Source organism: Tachysurus fulvidraco, chromosome 11 (assembly GCF_022655615.1).
Source record: "Tachysurus fulvidraco isolate hzauxx_2018 chromosome 11, HZAU_PFXX_2.0, whole genome shotgun sequence".
In the NCBI taxonomy this organism is placed as follows: domain Eukaryota; kingdom Metazoa; phylum Chordata; class Actinopteri; order Siluriformes; family Bagridae; genus Tachysurus; species Tachysurus fulvidraco.
This window is the reverse complement of record NC_062528.1, coordinates 11,235,717-11,253,748: the sequence shown is the minus strand read 5'-3', so window position 1 is coordinate 11,253,748 and position 18,032 is coordinate 11,235,717. Positions and strand designations below refer to the sequence as shown.

Below are 18,032 nucleotides of genomic sequence, written 5' to 3'. Positions count from 1 at the left end.
ATTACATACTTTTGTAGTGTCATGTATCGATAGGATTTCATCGACAATATCAGAAACATTGGATTCCAGTTCCTACAAAAGAAGGAAGTACAAGATTAACTGACAAACAAGTAAAGTCCAGATAATGGAGAACTGTAAACTCTACAAAGGCACTGAAAGCATTAATGTGTACACTACCAGTAAACCTGTTCCCAGCATGCACTTCAAAAGCAGATTGGCTCAGGAAAAAAAAAAAGACATATAATAATGGTGATATGTTTTATAGCTTACCGGGAGAGTATCAGTGCGATTGTCCTTCCACACTTCCAATAAGGCCACCACCATCTTGTGCATCTCATCTCGAGACAGAACCCCATCCCGATCTACGTCAAACACTTTGAAACAAACTGGAAAAGAAGGAGTGCTTTAGTAATTAAAAAAACCAAACACTAAGATTACCATCTTAATTACCATCTGCAAGTCCCAGTAAAAACAATAGGTGGGGAAAAAAATGTAATTGTGTTTTCACTAATTAAATTATTACAGTGCATGGTTGCCTACTTAATGAAAAGATCCTCTAACCAAAACACATAAATGACTTTTGGTGAAAAGGGCTGCTCTGCTAATGACTGTTTTAAATCAACTTAAAAACCAAATGGTACTGCTTACATTTCTGCCTCTCAGCGACAGGTCCTCGACAGCATGCAGAGAGCCCGCATGATATTTCCTTAAAATCAATGTGATTGTCCCGATTCTCATCAAAGGCATGAAACAAGCCTGCAAAATGGGAGAAAACGTCAGGGTTCAGAATAACTCAGAAAATAATTGGACTGTTCAGGATGTCTCACATTTAAAACATATTGAGCTATATGCAAATGTAATTCTCATCTTCTAAAGCCATCATCGTTAATGAAGCATGAAATTTCTTGAGATTGAGAGTACTTTGATGAACATGAGTCACGTGGTGGATGCATGGTGTATATTGGATGGCCACTGTGTCTGTGTAACAATCCAATAGAGTGTTAAAACCAGCATTCATAAATTTTACATTACCTTCACTTAGTGATGCATGAATAGGGGGTGACACCAGAGGAATAAAGGTTTCTAAGTCAAAGCGTCCGGTCCTTGATTGAGCTTTCAGAAGCCAGTAGCGCTTTTCCAAATCGATAATGTCCGATTCTTCTACTGCAAAAGATCAAAACCACAAACAATGTGTAAGGATTTACATAATAGGTTTACATAATACTTCTGGGTTGTGGTAACCTTCATTTTAACACAGGCACAACCATGTCAGTAGGAGACACTCCGAAAAGATGATGGATACGTTAATAATGCTTCACTGTATAAACAAATATATTCGCAAATATACATATATACAATATCTCACAAAAGTGAGTGCACCCGTCAAATTGTTCCCAAGGGACAAATCTAAAGAAATGAAAATTGGATATACTTTACAGAAGTCAATATGCAGCTTGTGTAGCAAAATTGATTTACTGTCCTCTAAAAATAACTCAACCTACAGCCATTATTATCTAAATAATTGGCAACAAAACTGAATACACCCTAAGTGAACATGTCAAAACTGTGTCCAAAGTGTCTATATTTTGTGTAAGCAGCATTGTTATCTACCACTGCCTTAATCCTTCTGGACATGGAATTCTGCTTGTTGTTGCTGGGATCCTCTTCCACCCCTGCATAATGACACCACAGTGCTGCTGGATGTTAGACACATGGTGCTTCTCCACCTTCCGCTTGAGGATGTGCCACAGGTTCTCAATATGGTTCTGGTATGGAGACCTACTTGGCCACTACATCACCTTCACCTTCAGCTTCCTCAGCAAGGCAGCTGATATCTTGCTGTTATGTTTGAGGTTGTTATCCTGTTGGAAAACTGCTGTCTGAGCTCTGACAAGCTGACCTTCCTCTTCTGCAACCTCTAAAGCAGTGCTGGCAGCAATCATGCATCTGTTTTTTGAAGCCAGCTTCCACATCTGATGCACAGCAGATCTTTCTTATAGACTAGACAATCTTTGAGGAACAATAATAGCAACAATAATAATTCTCAAATCCCCAGAGAGTTCATTGCCATGAAGCACCATGTTCAACACGCAGTGGTCAGTATGAGAGAATTGTACCACCAAATTTTATCTACTCTATTACATGACACACAAATTTGTATGGTCCTCTCATGCCGACAAAAACATGAACATGGTGAATAGGAAACGGTGCTTTGTATGGTTCAACGATGTACAGCTGTTACTGTGTACTCACTTTTGTTGCCAGCTATTTTGACAATAATGGCTGTATGCAAGTTATTTTCAGAGGACAGGAAATCTATATCGCTATACAAGCAGCACACTGACTACTCTAAAAGTGTTCTTTCTTTTGTGAGATACTGTATATGTATCTATAAATATATACTGAATATCATCAAGACTAGATTAAAATACTATATACAGTAGACCCTGTATTGCTCTGAGGCCACAGTGCTGTTAAAAAGCTAATTATGAAAATCACATCAGAAACAATAAAAATAATAAAGTGACAGATATAGGGAACATTATGTAAGACATTGGAGTTTACTACAAGGTGAAATGATTGGGTCTATAATGCCCATATAGAGCAATGAAGCAGGATAAGGGGCCCTAGGATGACTCGCCCGTCATCAAAATAATCTTAGGCTTAGGCTAATAGGATTGTTCTCTCCATGCCACCGGTCCTCTCTAAAGCAAAGCTATACGTGAGGTTGATAGAGCAAAACATTGCCACGTGAATTACATTTGTCTAAAAACATCATGCTTCATTCAAATCTCTCTCTGGTCTTAATTTCCGTTGCACACACTTCTGATTAACGCTTCAGCCAGAACAGAAAGTAAGTAAAGTAGGGAAAGCAACAGCAGTAGGGATGATCAGCCAGGGCTATAGACAGTACCTCTTCACCTTACAGAGAGAGAGAGAGAGAGAGAGAGAAAGAGAGAGAGAGAGAGAGAGAGAGAGAGAGAGAGCGAGAGCGAGAGAGAGAGAGAGACAGACAGACGCACCAAAAAGCAAGACAAGCAACACAGCTACCAGTATCCCACACTTAACCAGAGTTTGTGATTAAACGCAAACATCCAGCAAATTAATAAATGGTACTAGTTTGAGTGCTTGGAACAAAATGTGGTTAGTTCAGCAGTAAACTGGATCTAGTGAAAATGAGCACCTATTTCGGCACAAGAGCAGCTCAAACAGCCTGTGCCTGCCAACAATGAGTATGTTTCATTTTTATGCACACTATCAGTTAAACTCAGCTTGCACTATAATCAATATCAGCTAGTAACAGCCTTCAAGACGAGTCTGTCCTTAAGTGTCATGTTTTGAACAAAAGAGACAATCATCCGTCTGCCTCAGGTCACATCCATTTACACTTCTAATGCTCATTTTGACAATCAGTTCTGCTACATGTCCAAACATCGACTTGTTTACTATAACTTTGACTAGAAATAGCAGGGTTGTTGCCGAGCAGCACATCTCAGCTTCTAAAACACAACAGCGACCTTTCAACAACAGCAGCGATGTGGAAAAACAGCACAGTTGATGAATCAGAAAAAAAAACTAAAATTTAGGAAGCAATAAATTTTGGCTTCCAAATGTAACTAAACATAACGAATGCCATAATAGTTTTCATTAGACCTGCTAGAAAATATTCTGAAGCATGTAATCACAGGTGCTACTTTTTATAGTGCTGAAACACTGATCTACGATTATCAGAAAGCCAGAGGCAGTACCCACCTAGAGGTGCAACTCTGTTAGATTGGCAACAGAAGAACCATGACATGTTCCACTGCACATGTCACGTCACAGGACACCATCACAATGGCATAAAAAACATTCAACCATCACTATATAACGCTTTTGTATGGATTGCAGTGTCCCACTTGCAGTGCGTCACCCATTGCCCTGTCCATCAAGGCCCGCTACAAATGTGAGATCATGGTGGCTTCATGCTAAACACACACACCTTGCTTTGTTAAGAGGATAAAAGCAGGCAGAAGATTACAGTGTCTCAGGTTTGCTTTCTGATTGGTTTTGGATCTTTCCAGCTCTCTCTCTCATTCTCAGCTGTCCCTGATTAACAAATTAAACTTCTTCTAAATATATCTGCCTATTAGCACAAGCCAACTGTTTTTGTAGTTCATATCTCTTTTTATAGTTCCCAAAAAAAAAAGAAAGAAAGAAAGAACTAAAAGATAGGGACATGGACATAATATTGTTTGTAGGAATAAGACAGCTATGCATTTTCTACTCCTCTCACGTGATGACGCGATGAGCATTCAACATTCACCCGGCGCTACAGCTGGGAATCTAATCATGTCTTAAAGTGCAGTTTATTGATCGAACCGGCCTGTGGAATAGTCAATCACAAACTAATGATTTTCTTTCTCCAATAACAATCTATACTATTTTAATTCTGCACACCTGATTAATACACTAGAAATTTAAGTTGCTGGTCAATGAACTGATTTACTTAGATTTTTTTTCCCCTGTTGCATTTGTCAACAGATAAGTATAACGCTTCCTTAACTAGCTTCCCACAAGTCTAAATTACAGGTCAGAGTATATTTCTACAAATAATTTATGCTAATGATCTTGTACGCCTTAACATGAAGAGCTTGTGGTTTATGGACACAGTAACAGTACAGAATATATTTGTATACTGTATCATTACAGTTTCTCTTCACTGGAACGCAGTCGAGGAAGCTGAGTTTTATGATTTGCCAAGGTTGGAGTGGAAGAACTCAATTTTATATATATATGCATCACTATTGATTTGCTGTCTATTGTGGAAATGTCTTAAGACAAATATTTTTATCATAATTCCCATCCTAACTGAGAAAACACAAGGTGACTGTGCGAGTATGATATGACTAACAAGGTCATAAAAACCCAGGTTTAGAACCCGGTGCTGTGCGGGCTGGCAGGGTGGTCAGGAAGGAGGCAGTATGAAGGGAGATGGGAGGAGAGTGGATGCAGTCACTTGCCCCCCCCCTGAGTGTCAGGCAGTGGGTAATAACTGGGTGGTGGTGACAGCTGCAGCGTTGCAGAGTAACATCCCCCTCCTCTTAACAGGACTGGGTATGTGTTCAGCAAGTGGGAAGTGGAGCCTGTCACTTGCTATTATCACACACAGATGCCTCTCCCCCAGCTGAAGAGAGTCACTGATGCTTGATGTGTGTTGGTGAATAAAAGCCTAGTTTATGTTTTGTCAGAGGTGCTTCTTAGAAAATACCTGGAACACTCAGGCTGTCTATGAAACCTGGTAGGCATAACAGTAAACATACAATATCTGTAATATCAGGTGAAAGCAAATGTTTTGTTGTTGTCTGTTCAAACATGGTGTCATGCTTGAACAAGAAGGTTACAGGTTTCTTATCAATTCTTTCTCATCTAAGAAAGATTATATAACGAGCAAAAAAGTCATATGCAAGATGCTTTAAAAAGTTGTTTTTAAAATATAAATAAAAATAAATTGTTTAGGCTAGGTGGCTTGTGGATTATTAAGTTACCACCTACTACATTACACTAATTTGACTAGTTCTCTCTACACATTGACTCCATAAAATATAAGATACAATACCACTGCACTTACTGGGGAAAGAATAGTATTTCTACTAATGTAAAGAAATACATAACATGAAATATTAATATATATATTACGATCAGCTTCAAAATTTAAAAAGCCTATATACAGTAATATCAACACGGTCCCACAATACAACCACTGCTACTTTAAAAGGACAGAGCTGAAGTTATACGCATAAGAACAGCATGCACATACACTCAAACACTGCAGTGCTTTTATGCCTCTTGAGGAGCTTTAAGCTAGTGGTTAATATAGCAGTACTGGGCAGTGCCACTTACAGTGTGTGACACCGGCCAGTGTCTGGTAGAAGGTGGGTGTGTCGCTGTCGTCAGTCAGAGTGACACACACGCCTCCAGAGAGCAGCCAGCGGGAGAAGGTGAACGCCTCTTTGTTTTGTAGCAGCCAGTTTTTGAACTTCTCATAATTTACCTTTTCACCCTGCCACAGAAACACAGAAAGACTTGCAGAATTCAGCATGCTGGTGACAAAACCGGCTACGACTAAACAATCGTCTGTCCTGGTGTAAAGAGTTCATTAATATGATCTAATAAATAATATGTTAGTTGTTAATCACCATTGATGATAATAAGGGACATATTACTGAGGAAGTTATTAGCTTTAATAAATATTGTCACATATATAACTGGATAAATTGATGCCTTTTGATTCCTTAAAACTTTATTTGATTTGTTTAATTATATACTCAGTCCACAGCAGTGTTAAATTCTGGATCTGATTGGTCACAAAGTTTTGATTCATTTTCTATAACACCACTTGTTAGGAAGCTGAAACACATGACATAAGGCTATAAATAAAACCAGGTCATAATTAAATAAGTGTGCAATTTAAAACCGTCACTATTTTACAAACAATGTACAATGTATAAGGGATAATAAGGTTTACTCAAGGACTTTGTAACACAGGTAAAGCTGTTCTATACCACACAGGAAGTTTAAAAGACAGAAGACTTTTTGTGGTTTCTCTGAAACATGAGAGGATGCTATTTATTTATTATTAAAAAGAAAATGGAGTTTGAGGAAACAACTGCAGATGCTGTAATGTAAGTGATAACAGGAACTAACCTGAAGATTTCATTATAAACAGTATGTGTCACTTTGTTTTATGCCAAAAAAAATGGTGGAAACATGAAACATTGAATATGGCTGCTTTTATTATGCTGCAGGTGCAGTTTATAATAAAAATAAGTAATTAACATCTTACCATGCTCTGTAGCATGTAAAATAAATGCTGAGCATGTCAGGCGGACCGCAATAATGGAACAAAATAACAAGAAGAAAAGATATATGGCCTTGAAATATAATACTTTATAGACACACAGACTGCAACAGAAAATAACGCTCAACTGGCTGGTGTTTCAGTAGAAACAGTGATTAAAGTAGTAGCTACATTTCGATTTATAAGAACTACATCAATATACAGGACTGAAAATTCTGCCCAAGAGCACATATCCAATGACAGTGATGCTCCATCGGTAGACAATCGGTAGATATCTCTCTTTCTCTCACACATACTCCCACACTTTCTCTCTCTCTCTCTCTCTCACACACACACACACACACACACACACACACACACACACACACACACACACACACACACACACACACACACACACACATACACCTTACAAGCCAATGACATAATTATTAATCCAGCTAATTAATACAATGTCTACACACAAAAATAACCTAAAAGTAAACCACTTGAGTTTTTTATAATTAGAAAGAAAAAAGTCCAAACACAGTCAGAACATGTTCATGTTTATAATAAATAAAGACGACACACGCACGTACACACGCTCACACACATGCTCAAACGCACGCACACACTTTCTCAGTTCTGTGTTACTCCTCCGAGGCACTTGACAGAATAAAGGTTTATTAAGCTGGAAAGCTACATAGATGTACTCGATATATAGTCCCAACAGGATTGAAATAATTATTAAAATATTGAAAAAGCTCCATCTACACTCTTACAGTTCCTAAGTTAGTGATTGTCTTTAAGTGATCTCAAAAAGAAGAGGAGAAAAGAAAATATGAGTCTTAAATTTGCTTATTGTTGTCACTCAACACATTTTTTTGTTTTGGAAGATTCAGAGAGCTTGTTCCATCCTCCTGCTTTCCTTGTCAACCTCTGGCTGATTTCTTGGCAGGTGCTGATTGGGAGGGCAGCAGTCGCTGCAGCTGCTGAGCCCAACAGGCAGTTTGATTAGGTGATATTGACATGGCACTGAAGAGTTAAGACCTTGCTTGTGAGAAATCAATCACAGGGGTTGGCTAGTGCATCTGTGAGAGAGTGTAATAAAGTCTGAAATGCTCTGACCTCTAAGAAGCACTTCCTCAGTGAGGGTGGGACTTCCCCATCCACAGCACGGAGCCTGCTCTCTACTTCCTCTCGCACCACGTAGCTGCCCGAGTCACTGGCAAACAGGCTGAAAATATCTGAAGACAGAAGACCCTGAGGTGACTATTCAATCTCTCAAAAACAGAAACACACACATACACAAAAACTCACACACACACACGTGTAACACAGATCACAATTCTTATCAAATTTGTACAGACAATGTGCACATCAATCACAGTTGTCATGGTGTGACGTTGTGCTGCATGGACACAACATCGATAAGGAACATTAGCCTGCACTGTTGCAGAGAAATCCCAGGACTGTGATACTACTCTTAAATACCTGATATCATGTGCTGCTAGAAGCTGCAGCGGTGTTTCTTTATGACACAAAACAGCCTGCTCAGGCTTATTTTAATAAGAAGGTAAGTTTATAGTAGATATGTGAATATGGCGGCTTCAGGCAGGCTGCTGGGCTGCTATTTTTAAAAGGCACTGTGGCACACCCACTGGGAACGAATGCAGTTCTATGCAATAAAAGATAAACACTCGTATGCTTCTGGTTTAATGGGACAAAAACAGTTTCTATAAAGCACACAGCTCTTAAAAAAGAGACACATATATAGGGTACCAACTTGTACACAATCAAAGGTGCACATTTACATTTGGCTTTTTCCTCATCACGTCCTCTCGTCAACAGCACCAGGCCAATGATAAGATTGTTGAAGTGGAGCCCTTTTGCCGTACCTCCAAATGAGTTGTAGATAACCTATAGGGAAAAGAAAGATACAGCTGTGTGTAGGCACTTAAATGTAAAACAATCAGTGAGTGAAAACAATTATTTGACAATATTCTGTACACACTCTATACAGAAGGTTAAACAGGGCTGAGTTAATAAGCAGGAAGCAGCACACAATTCCATTTAGACAACTTCTTAATTGATTTACTGGAAATGATTTACTCTGGTCGTGGTGGATCCGGAGATTATCCTAGGACTAGTGATGCACATAAAATACAACCTGGATGGTACCAATACATGCACCATGTTCACACACACAAACACACACACACCTAGAAGAAATTTATCACAGTTAATAGTCTACTTTAGGTGTGGACAAATAATAAATTAATTTGCATAAACATAATGGACACATGAAATGACTAAAGAAATGCCCATTGCCATGCTCTGGTTACCCAGAATAAGGGGTAGTTAATGTAATGTAGCAGCATAGCAAGTTAGGCATTAATAACCAAGGAGTAGATGTGTTCTCTGGGGACAGTTGGCTCTGTGTATCCAGTCATCAGAAACTTTCAAATACAAAAAACTCACAGCTCAACGTGAGAACTACTTCTCTGTTCTTGCGTCAATTGTAGATTATTTTATTTGAGTCTAGATATAGGCAGCATTTTTTACTGATATGTCTAACCATGTAAAGTATGAAGCAGTTATTTGATGGCTTTGCACTGTACTAATGGGGTTAAGGTTTTCAGATACTTGCATGTTTCTTGAATATAATCCTAGCAGTAAGGCGTTAGCACTCGGAATGGGAAGCACTGTTTCAGCACCTAGATCTATCAAACCAATATGAAACACCATCAACCAGTTAAGTGCTTGTATTACATCAGTCAGTAGGCAGAAGGGATGTTTTTCTTTCTGTCTGGCTGTTGGATGAGAAGAGAAAACAAACCCTGATGCCCTCTATGAGTTGTGTGTGTGTGTGTGTGTGTGTTTGGGGGGGTCACACAAATATCTGAGGACACTAAATCTGCTTCTCTCAAGAGCCTGAGTTAGTGAAGTGTCCACAGCATACCAACAACTGTTTTTTGTTTTTGGGACGTTTGAGGAATAGAAAGAACTGGGTAGAAAGTGAACATGGACAGAACATGCAAAACCTCCACACAGAGAGCAACCAGTGCTCAAAATTGAGCTTGCTGGGCATCTGTGACTTGGCAAAGCTACAGCTGTGCCATTGTGCCCTACTAATAATAGTACTGAAGTCTCTACATGGTCCATTTCAGGCATTTACATTGAAAACTCCTACTCACAGTATGAGCATTGTTATGGGTTAACGCCGCCCATATCCACCCGAGCAGGCGTGACTGTCTGAGAAGATTGTTACTGTTATACTGCTTGTATTGGTGCATGAATCAGCCTCTTCCTATGTGTATAGGTGAATGTGTGTGTATGATGTGAGGGGAATGTCCACAAAGCTGCCTAGAGCTCAGAGCAGGAACTAAAACGATTCCAGGAAAGAACACCTGCTTGTTGTGAAATCCCAGTTCAAAGGAGATTTAGCTGTGTGTTAATAATATATCCAACACTAATAGATACAGTACCTCACATATGTATAGCACAACGCATACAAAAACAACTGAACACTGTTTAGGGTTGCTGGGGAAAAAATGAAAACAACACAACATCCAGTGACTTTTAATCACACAACTACCCGCTGAAGTAAAGCAGGAAATGATGAATGTGTGTGGTTTATAATTCTGCCACGTCAGAAGGCAGGAAGGTGATGACATTATTCACAATGGGATTTTGAAACTCCGTAGATGCAGCCAGTTCGCTGCCTAGGTGTCAATGCGGCTAAACGAGACTGCTTTGGCTTCCTCCAGGATCATTTATCTCTGTGATGGAATGAACTGCAGCCTCTCGCCATCACTGCCTACTCAGGGACACAGAGTGAAGTGTCACCCTGTGTCTAGAGGCTGGAGATCAACTTTCCCAAGGTCTGACACACAAGCATCCTCTTCTCATAAGGAGAGTTTAGGTACATGTGTGCATGTATGTGTGAAAACAAGCCTGAAGGTGTTTGTGGTGACAAAGGGGTTGAGTGATAAGAAAACCAAGACATGCTTACTATCTGTACTCACAGTTTCTTTGTCTTTTGACCCTGCCGTTGCATTAGACATGCTAAACAGATACATCGGTTTGAAGGACGCACAGAAGCATGCTTGAATCTCAGCCCCTTGTTAGTGTACTTGTTAACAGAAGACCCTTTTGATAAAATCATTCCATGCTGTCTAGGCAGAGACGAAGGTTTTGAAAGTTCTAAATATATCTCTGCTGCTACAATATGGCACACTATTTGTAGCTGACAGGTTTTTTTTTTAAAGCGACATCTAGAATCTCTGCAGCAAATAATTTCACCGTTAAACCAAAATGAAATTCACAAATAAAATAAATAAATAAATAAATTTTTAAAAAAATGGAAATTATAGCCAAATGATTTGAGGAAAGAACCTGGGATTGCAATTGACTACAGAAGGAACTAAAGCCTGTCAGGTACCTGAATTAACAAAATCCTTCCATTTTGTATGACAAAACCATGAGGGATATTTTTCTGAAAATAAATCTATATATAGGATGAGGTAGATGATGAGTTCAGAGTTGGTTGAAGCAAAACCTGCAACGAATGTTCAGAGCTACAATTTACATCCGATCGCACAAAAGAAATAATCATATATCGGTTTTACTCAATTTTCACACAGCTCTTGCTTTCTCTGAGATGTGTTAATCACAACATCTTTTTGAGCTACTGCTTCTGCTATACCACAGGACAACATTTGAATTGTACTTTTCCAGTGATAATACTTTACCTCTCAGGCACCATAAGATCACTGTATAATATTATCCTGACCTTGACGTGTGTGCAGGACTATTTATTGCTCCCCAAATCTCACTCCCACCTGCTTGGAATTCTGACCAATCCTGCCCACTCCTGCAGTTATTTCAGACTGAATCTGGCTGCATAACTAAATAAACTTAAATGGTTAACAAACTTTGTGCAAACACACTTTTCTTCATCTCAGCCTTAATTTTTCCTGCAAGCTACATAACTGCTTGCAGCGCCTGCCAGCATGAGAGTAATGATGCTCCCATGACTTTATTGTTGCATACTTTTACCAAATGTTATGTCAGAAACAAGGCAATGAGTGTGGATGAAACCTTTTTAGAAGGAGAATAATGCTCCATACATGATCCTCTTCAAGTGTCCACATACAATGTTGTGATGTGCCTTGGTTTTTTTTTTTTAAAGATGCGAGAGTTACTCTATTCTGTCAGTATCCTGGTTTCGAGAGCAAACCAGTTTGTTTACGGTCACAGTGCTCCTTCCTAAGCACATAATCTTGACACAGTTTAGGCATCGACGTTTCTGTTTTGGACATACCTTATGTTCAGTCAGCAGTTTACAAAAAGGAAGTAAAAGTCCATCTAAACAATAGTAATGTGAATCCCTCTCTGCATTTCTTTTTTCCTGTTGAACTAAAAGATAATGGTGTCACATCAAGACATCATGCAGTCTGCCTGTAGCAGACTAGCAACATGACCAACCATGCAGCAGTTTCAGATCTAATTACAAGCTCCTGGGCATTAAGGGATGCAATTTGAAAGCTGAGCATTAGAGATACGAAAGCCTTTCGTCACACAAAACCGGGTGCTTGCTGTAGTCCTAATGAGGAACATCATTAACTTGCAGATGGCTGTTTAAGGCAACTTTAGGAAGGGGGGGGATAAATACAGGAGCTTAAAAAGATTTTGATTCCAACTTTCTGTCTGAGGCATGTCTCCATGGCAAATCCAACATGAACACTATTTTAAAAGTCTGATATGGTACTTAAATGAATGGGATGGAGAAAAATGAACGCCCTAGGCATTATAGTGAAGGCAGCGTTAAAATACCGTGTTTCCAGTCGAGTAGATGTTTGGTCAGTTCATATCTTAATGAGTGAACTGAATTAAAAAAAAATAAAGTAAAGCATATTTCCACACAAAGGAAAAGTACAGTAAGCAGCACAGCACTGTTAGACAGAAGCATGGGTAGAACCTTTTGCTTAAGGGCATGATGACTCAGGCAGGAAGTTTATTATTGACAAAACATTTGCAGCAGTGACAAACCATTAAAGTGGTAGGCTGACTCTGGGACTGATAGAAACAAGTGGGTGCAATTTTGGTAGTAGATGAGGTAAGCACCGAGAGAGCGGACATTGTGTGTTGGCACATTAGTTTACCTCCGCAACTTTGGGTGGAACACCATCTCCCAACACCTCTTTGTAGAAGCACTGTTGGGACATGTAGGCAGACAGGCCACTGGTCCTCTTAAATGCATCTTTCAGCCTCTTGAGCTCCACATCAGTAACTGTGAACAGACAAACATTATATGCACATTGTGAATAAATATATGTGTGTATATATATATATATAAACTCTTACACTGTTTCCAATCAGATGCTAGCATATTCTCCTCATTCATGACGTTTTCATAAAGCTTATATCACGTGTGCACCCTGTCAGTCTGCTTTCCTCAAAACCGCCTATAAAACGTGTGAAATGACTTTTTTTTTTACACAAGACAATAAAATCACACCAGGTATGACTTTGAAAACGCAAACTGCTGAAAGGTCAGTGCTGTCAGCGCGGCATTCTGAATGCTCTGAGAGTTATGAGGACAGGCATAAGCCCGAGTCAGCAATTCTATCTTAATTGCACAAGCGCATACACACACACCACTTTTACAGCTCTCTGATATCCTGATATCAGTTTAAAACAGACACATTTACAGGAGCCCTTAACTGTTCTCTCCAAGACTTTCATTGTGTACATCTGAAGTACAACCTACAGTATTTGCTTTAATGACTGAAGCCTAGAAGTTTAAATCCTGATGATGCCACAGCCATTCGTACCCAGGAATCTAGGAAGTGAACCTGGCTATAGGTTGTATTTACTCTCCCTGTCAAATCAGTGTGACACTAATCAACTGCAAGCATCTGTAAGTTTGGTGTGTAGATGGGGTAGATAATGCATTCATCCATTTGTGTTCAAAGCACGAGAAGCAGGCAGATGGTTCTGCATGTGTCGGAGTTATGCTAGAGCTGGCTAGAACGTGGGAATAGAAAGATGTCCAAAATTCAAAAGAAGATGAAAACAAATGGAGATTTACATAATGTGTGGCATAATTATGCCCACATGATAACAGTGTAATGGACTTTCCCCTGTACAACCATAATGATAACCAAGAAGGTAAATGTGACTTGAGAATGTATGGAATGAATAATGTCTTCATGTGTGAAATGATGGTGGTTGAGTGATTGCAGTGTAGTCATTCAGATTCCTGGGAACCACAATCTCCCAGGATTTAAAGTGGGCCATTCACATAGACTACATTGTGAAAAAGGCTCAGCAGAGGTTGTACTTCCTTCGCCAGCTGAGGAAGTTCACCCTGCCACAGGAGCTGCTGAAACAGTTCTACACTGCCATCATTTAATCCATCCTCTGCACCTCAGTAACTGTTTGGTTCAGCTCAGCTACCAAATCTGACCATTGGCACAACTCTCCCCACTCTCCAAGACCTGTATTTCTCCAGAGTGAGCAAAAGGGCAAAGCCAATCACTCAGGACCCCTCACATCCAGCACACTCCCTCTTTGAACCGTTGCCATCTGGTCGACGCTACAGAGCCCTTAGCACCAGAACAACCAGACACAAAAACAGTATCTTCTAGGGCTGGGCGATAAAACGATAAATGCTATGTATCGCGATAGACACGTGATAGATATCAATAAAAAATGTGTTCGATAAAACTTTCCATATTTTTTATTCTTCGTCGGAAGAAAGTAGAGGTTGTGAAGCAAGTTTGGTTGCATTAACAAAGGCACTCACTCTCCTAGCAACCTAGCAATGTAGGGAGTGACACGCTAACAGCCAATCATGTAACAGTATCATGTTTGGTTGCACCATATCATTGTCTCGTGCTGGTCTGCTGGATTCATCTTCAGTAACCAGCGACTGATAAGCAGAAAATGAGCACCGGAAATTGTAAATAAAAGAGGAAAAGTCAGCTCGCCAGTATGGCAGTTTTTTGGATATTATAAGTCTGACCGTAGTCAGATTAATATTGTCTGCAAATTATGCAAGACCGTCATCCCTGTTTATATTTAACACTTTGCACTATTTTATTACACTTTATTAAGCATTTCTTACATTTTCTTTCATTTTGCATCTTAAATGTTAAGAGATAATTGTTAAGTGTTCACTGTGACTTTAGACTTATGTTTACATTTTTATTATTTGAGTTTTCCATGGTTGTTGACATTTCTGTCTTAATAACTGAGAGGATTCTGATCAGAAGAAGGTTAAATTTAACATAAAAATGTTTAAATATAATATATTGTCCTTATTATAAATGGGTCAGAAAAAATAACAATAATTATCGATATCAACCGATATGAAACACTGATATCGTGATACAGTTTTCAGCCATATCGCCTAGCCCTAGTTTCTTCCCTCAGGCAATCCATCTGATGAACACTTGACGTACACGGAACACGCAACAAAATTCTTACAAATTGCACATTTTTTACATACAAACTGTCTATATTATATGTGTATTCGTGTCAACATCATTCTGTTACACTGTGGAGCTTCTGTCACTAAAACAAATTCTGCGTATGTGAAAACATACCCGGCAATAGACATCTTTCTGATTCTAATTCTGATAAAGAATCTTGAAAGGAATCCCCATCATTGCCTTTTCACACATACCTATGAAACCTGCATGGTATATGTTATCGTAGAGCCCCTGAACCACAGCTAGTATGCTCATTGTAGAGCAGCTGTGGTACTTTCCAGTTAAATGAGCAGCAAAAAGATGCCCTGATGCTGTGAAGGCTGTTTTTCTTGTCTGACCTGGATAAGACAAGCCTCGGAATGCTAACAAGAAGCTGAACAAGTGGAGATCATCTCCTGTCATTTTCATACTCTCTGTACTGTAACTCTTCAGAGGGAGAAAAACAGAAGGATGCACTGATCCAGAATTATGTCTAAGCCAACCACTGAAGCTACACTGGAGTCTGCCTCAACAGGTGGAGCGTTTAAACCCGTACTGAAGACTGCAACATAATCATAAAACACTATTTATTACTGACAAGACGCTTGATCCACTCCGTGATCAGAGTTAATAATCTTCTACCTGCCAAACATGAACCATCTTCCATGAGAGAAATGTGGTTATATATTTGTGCTATGGCGGCACAAGGCAATTAAAAATTCATGAATTTAAAGCTGAGGAAAGAATAAAAAGCCTATGAGGTAATAAAAATGGCTCGGGGTCAATCAAGGGCTGCAAAGATACCAAATTTATCCATACACATCTCCCATTTCAAAGGCCATAGATCAGTTCTGTCTGCTAAAGAAGGAAGACACGGTAGATCCTCCAAATACATTCACATTACGAGGAGACCATTTTCTAGTCAGGCAGGTCTATGTAGAGTTGTAAATATTACTGCACCTGCTAGAGCAGAATTATGTTTGAAGGCATGATGTGACGTCTGATTATTTGGGATAAAACCATCTTCCAATGTATTCCGTTCTTTATTCTTCGTTCATTATCATCGTCATCATCATTGCAGTTTTTGGTTCGGTGGTGCTGTTATTATTGTTATTATAACTAACTATGCCGAACCATGAAGGAACTAAAATCATGGTCACATTCACATAGTGAAAAACAGTAATAATGTGAGGGTGTGAGGGAATACTCGTAGTTCTTAAATCATTACAGACCAATTAAATAGTTTGCTCTGGCAAACGTCCAGGCCGTAATGTGAGGAAATGCTCAAGTGCTAAGCAAATCATGAGACTAGTTTCCATGACAGATTATTCTGAGACTGAGAGACTGCTGCTACTTCAGTATGCATGAAGAAGTGGAAAAATGACTGAGCGAGAGTCTTACTAAAATGAAGTAAGAGTAATTTCTGTGTCTGATCATTCCCGGACTGTAGCGAAGAAACTCGTTATATACATATATAAGAGTTAAACATCAGAGCTCAAAGTCAAAAGGCACATTTGAAAGAGAGAGAGACGAGTTGCTGGCTAGAGTATCTGCCCTATCGGCAAGATTATTAGTAAGCAATAATGTACTAATTCATCCTACTGAAAAGAGCATTGCTAAAATTTTAGTCTTGATCATAATCCTTTAAAGATTTGGACTAATTAGTCTCACATGGAACACAGGAGCGGAGTGTGGCTTGTTAACATGCTGGAGAAAATAAGAAGAAAATGTAAAAAAAAGGTTTCCCACTGGGGCCTGGGTTGACATTTCACCACTTTGAAATGACAGTCGCAGCAACACACCCCCACATAAATGACTACAGCCTTTTCTGTCTCTTTGATTTCCTCTGCTTCCTTCCAGTATCAAATATTCCCAGTACTGAAGGCAGAAAGTTAAATCCAAAATATGCAGGATTATTTATTTGACTTGAGCCTCTTCAGGATGCTTCGCATTTACAATTAAACTAATTCCAGCACTCTCCTACTCAGAAATGTGACCTACTTTTCCCATTATTCCAAGCTCCTAAAACATAGGACTGTAAGTAGAACCTGTAATTCCATGCTCAGCTCAAATTACACGCATGTTACATGAAGAAACATGAACTAGGATCCAGTACTAGTAGTTTAACTATGTTCAGCCAGGCAATGTATAATATCCTAGGGCATCGAAGCTCATATTGTGTTCACATGCATTTACAATGCATGAGCACCAGGGTACAATTTAATGGTTAAGGTGCCATGGAAGGAGTGACGATTTACAGTTACAAAAGAAGGGTGTATTGTATTGTATTGTAATGCCGACACGCTGGAGGTCATCACAAAGACCGCATTGCCAGCTGTCTTACCAACATCATGGCACAGCGGCCCTACAAAAACATAAATAAAAAGAAAAGCCCTGATATTCATGACTATAAAAATCAATCAATCTAGATATAAGTAATATAAATATCAACACAGTTCTTGACCTTGTATTACAGGGTCTGTCTAGGTAAACGTATAAGATAAACAAGTTGATGAAGGCATCAGCTTTTTATATTCCAGCTCAGCAACGGCTAAACTTCTGAGAGACTTTATCAAAATTCTGTGATCGTGAACGTGGATTTTTGAACACTGACCAGGATGAACCTTCTTATTCTGTAAGATTCTGTTTTTTCCCCTGAAACCCAGGATTTTTGATGATGTTCGACCAATACCTTTGAACAATTCTATTGTAAAATGCTTAATCTTAAATCA

General features: G+C 39.2%; 1 protein-coding gene across 2 annotated transcripts in view; it reads right to left on the bottom strand.

Moving 5' to 3' along the window:
• The window catches only part of usp32 (ubiquitin specific peptidase 32), a 40,228-nt gene that overhangs the window by 16,800 nt on the left and 5,396 nt on the right, over positions 1–18,032 (bottom strand). For both annotated transcript variants that reach the window (XM_047820928.1, XM_027147506.2), the window contains exons 2-9: positions 12,988–13,115; positions 8,635–8,740; positions 7,949–8,067; positions 5,884–6,043; positions 1,033–1,164; positions 649–756; positions 271–386; positions 10–72 (exon numbers count right to left, since the gene is read on the bottom strand). In XM_047820928.1, coding sequence (XP_047676884.1) covers positions 10–72; positions 271–386; positions 649–756; positions 1,033–1,164; positions 5,884–6,043; positions 7,949–8,067; positions 8,635–8,740; positions 12,988–13,115 — 932 coding nt within the window. The remainder of the gene's footprint in view (positions 1–9; positions 73–270; positions 387–648; positions 757–1,032; positions 1,165–5,883; positions 6,044–7,948; positions 8,068–8,634; positions 8,741–12,987; positions 13,116–18,032) is intronic.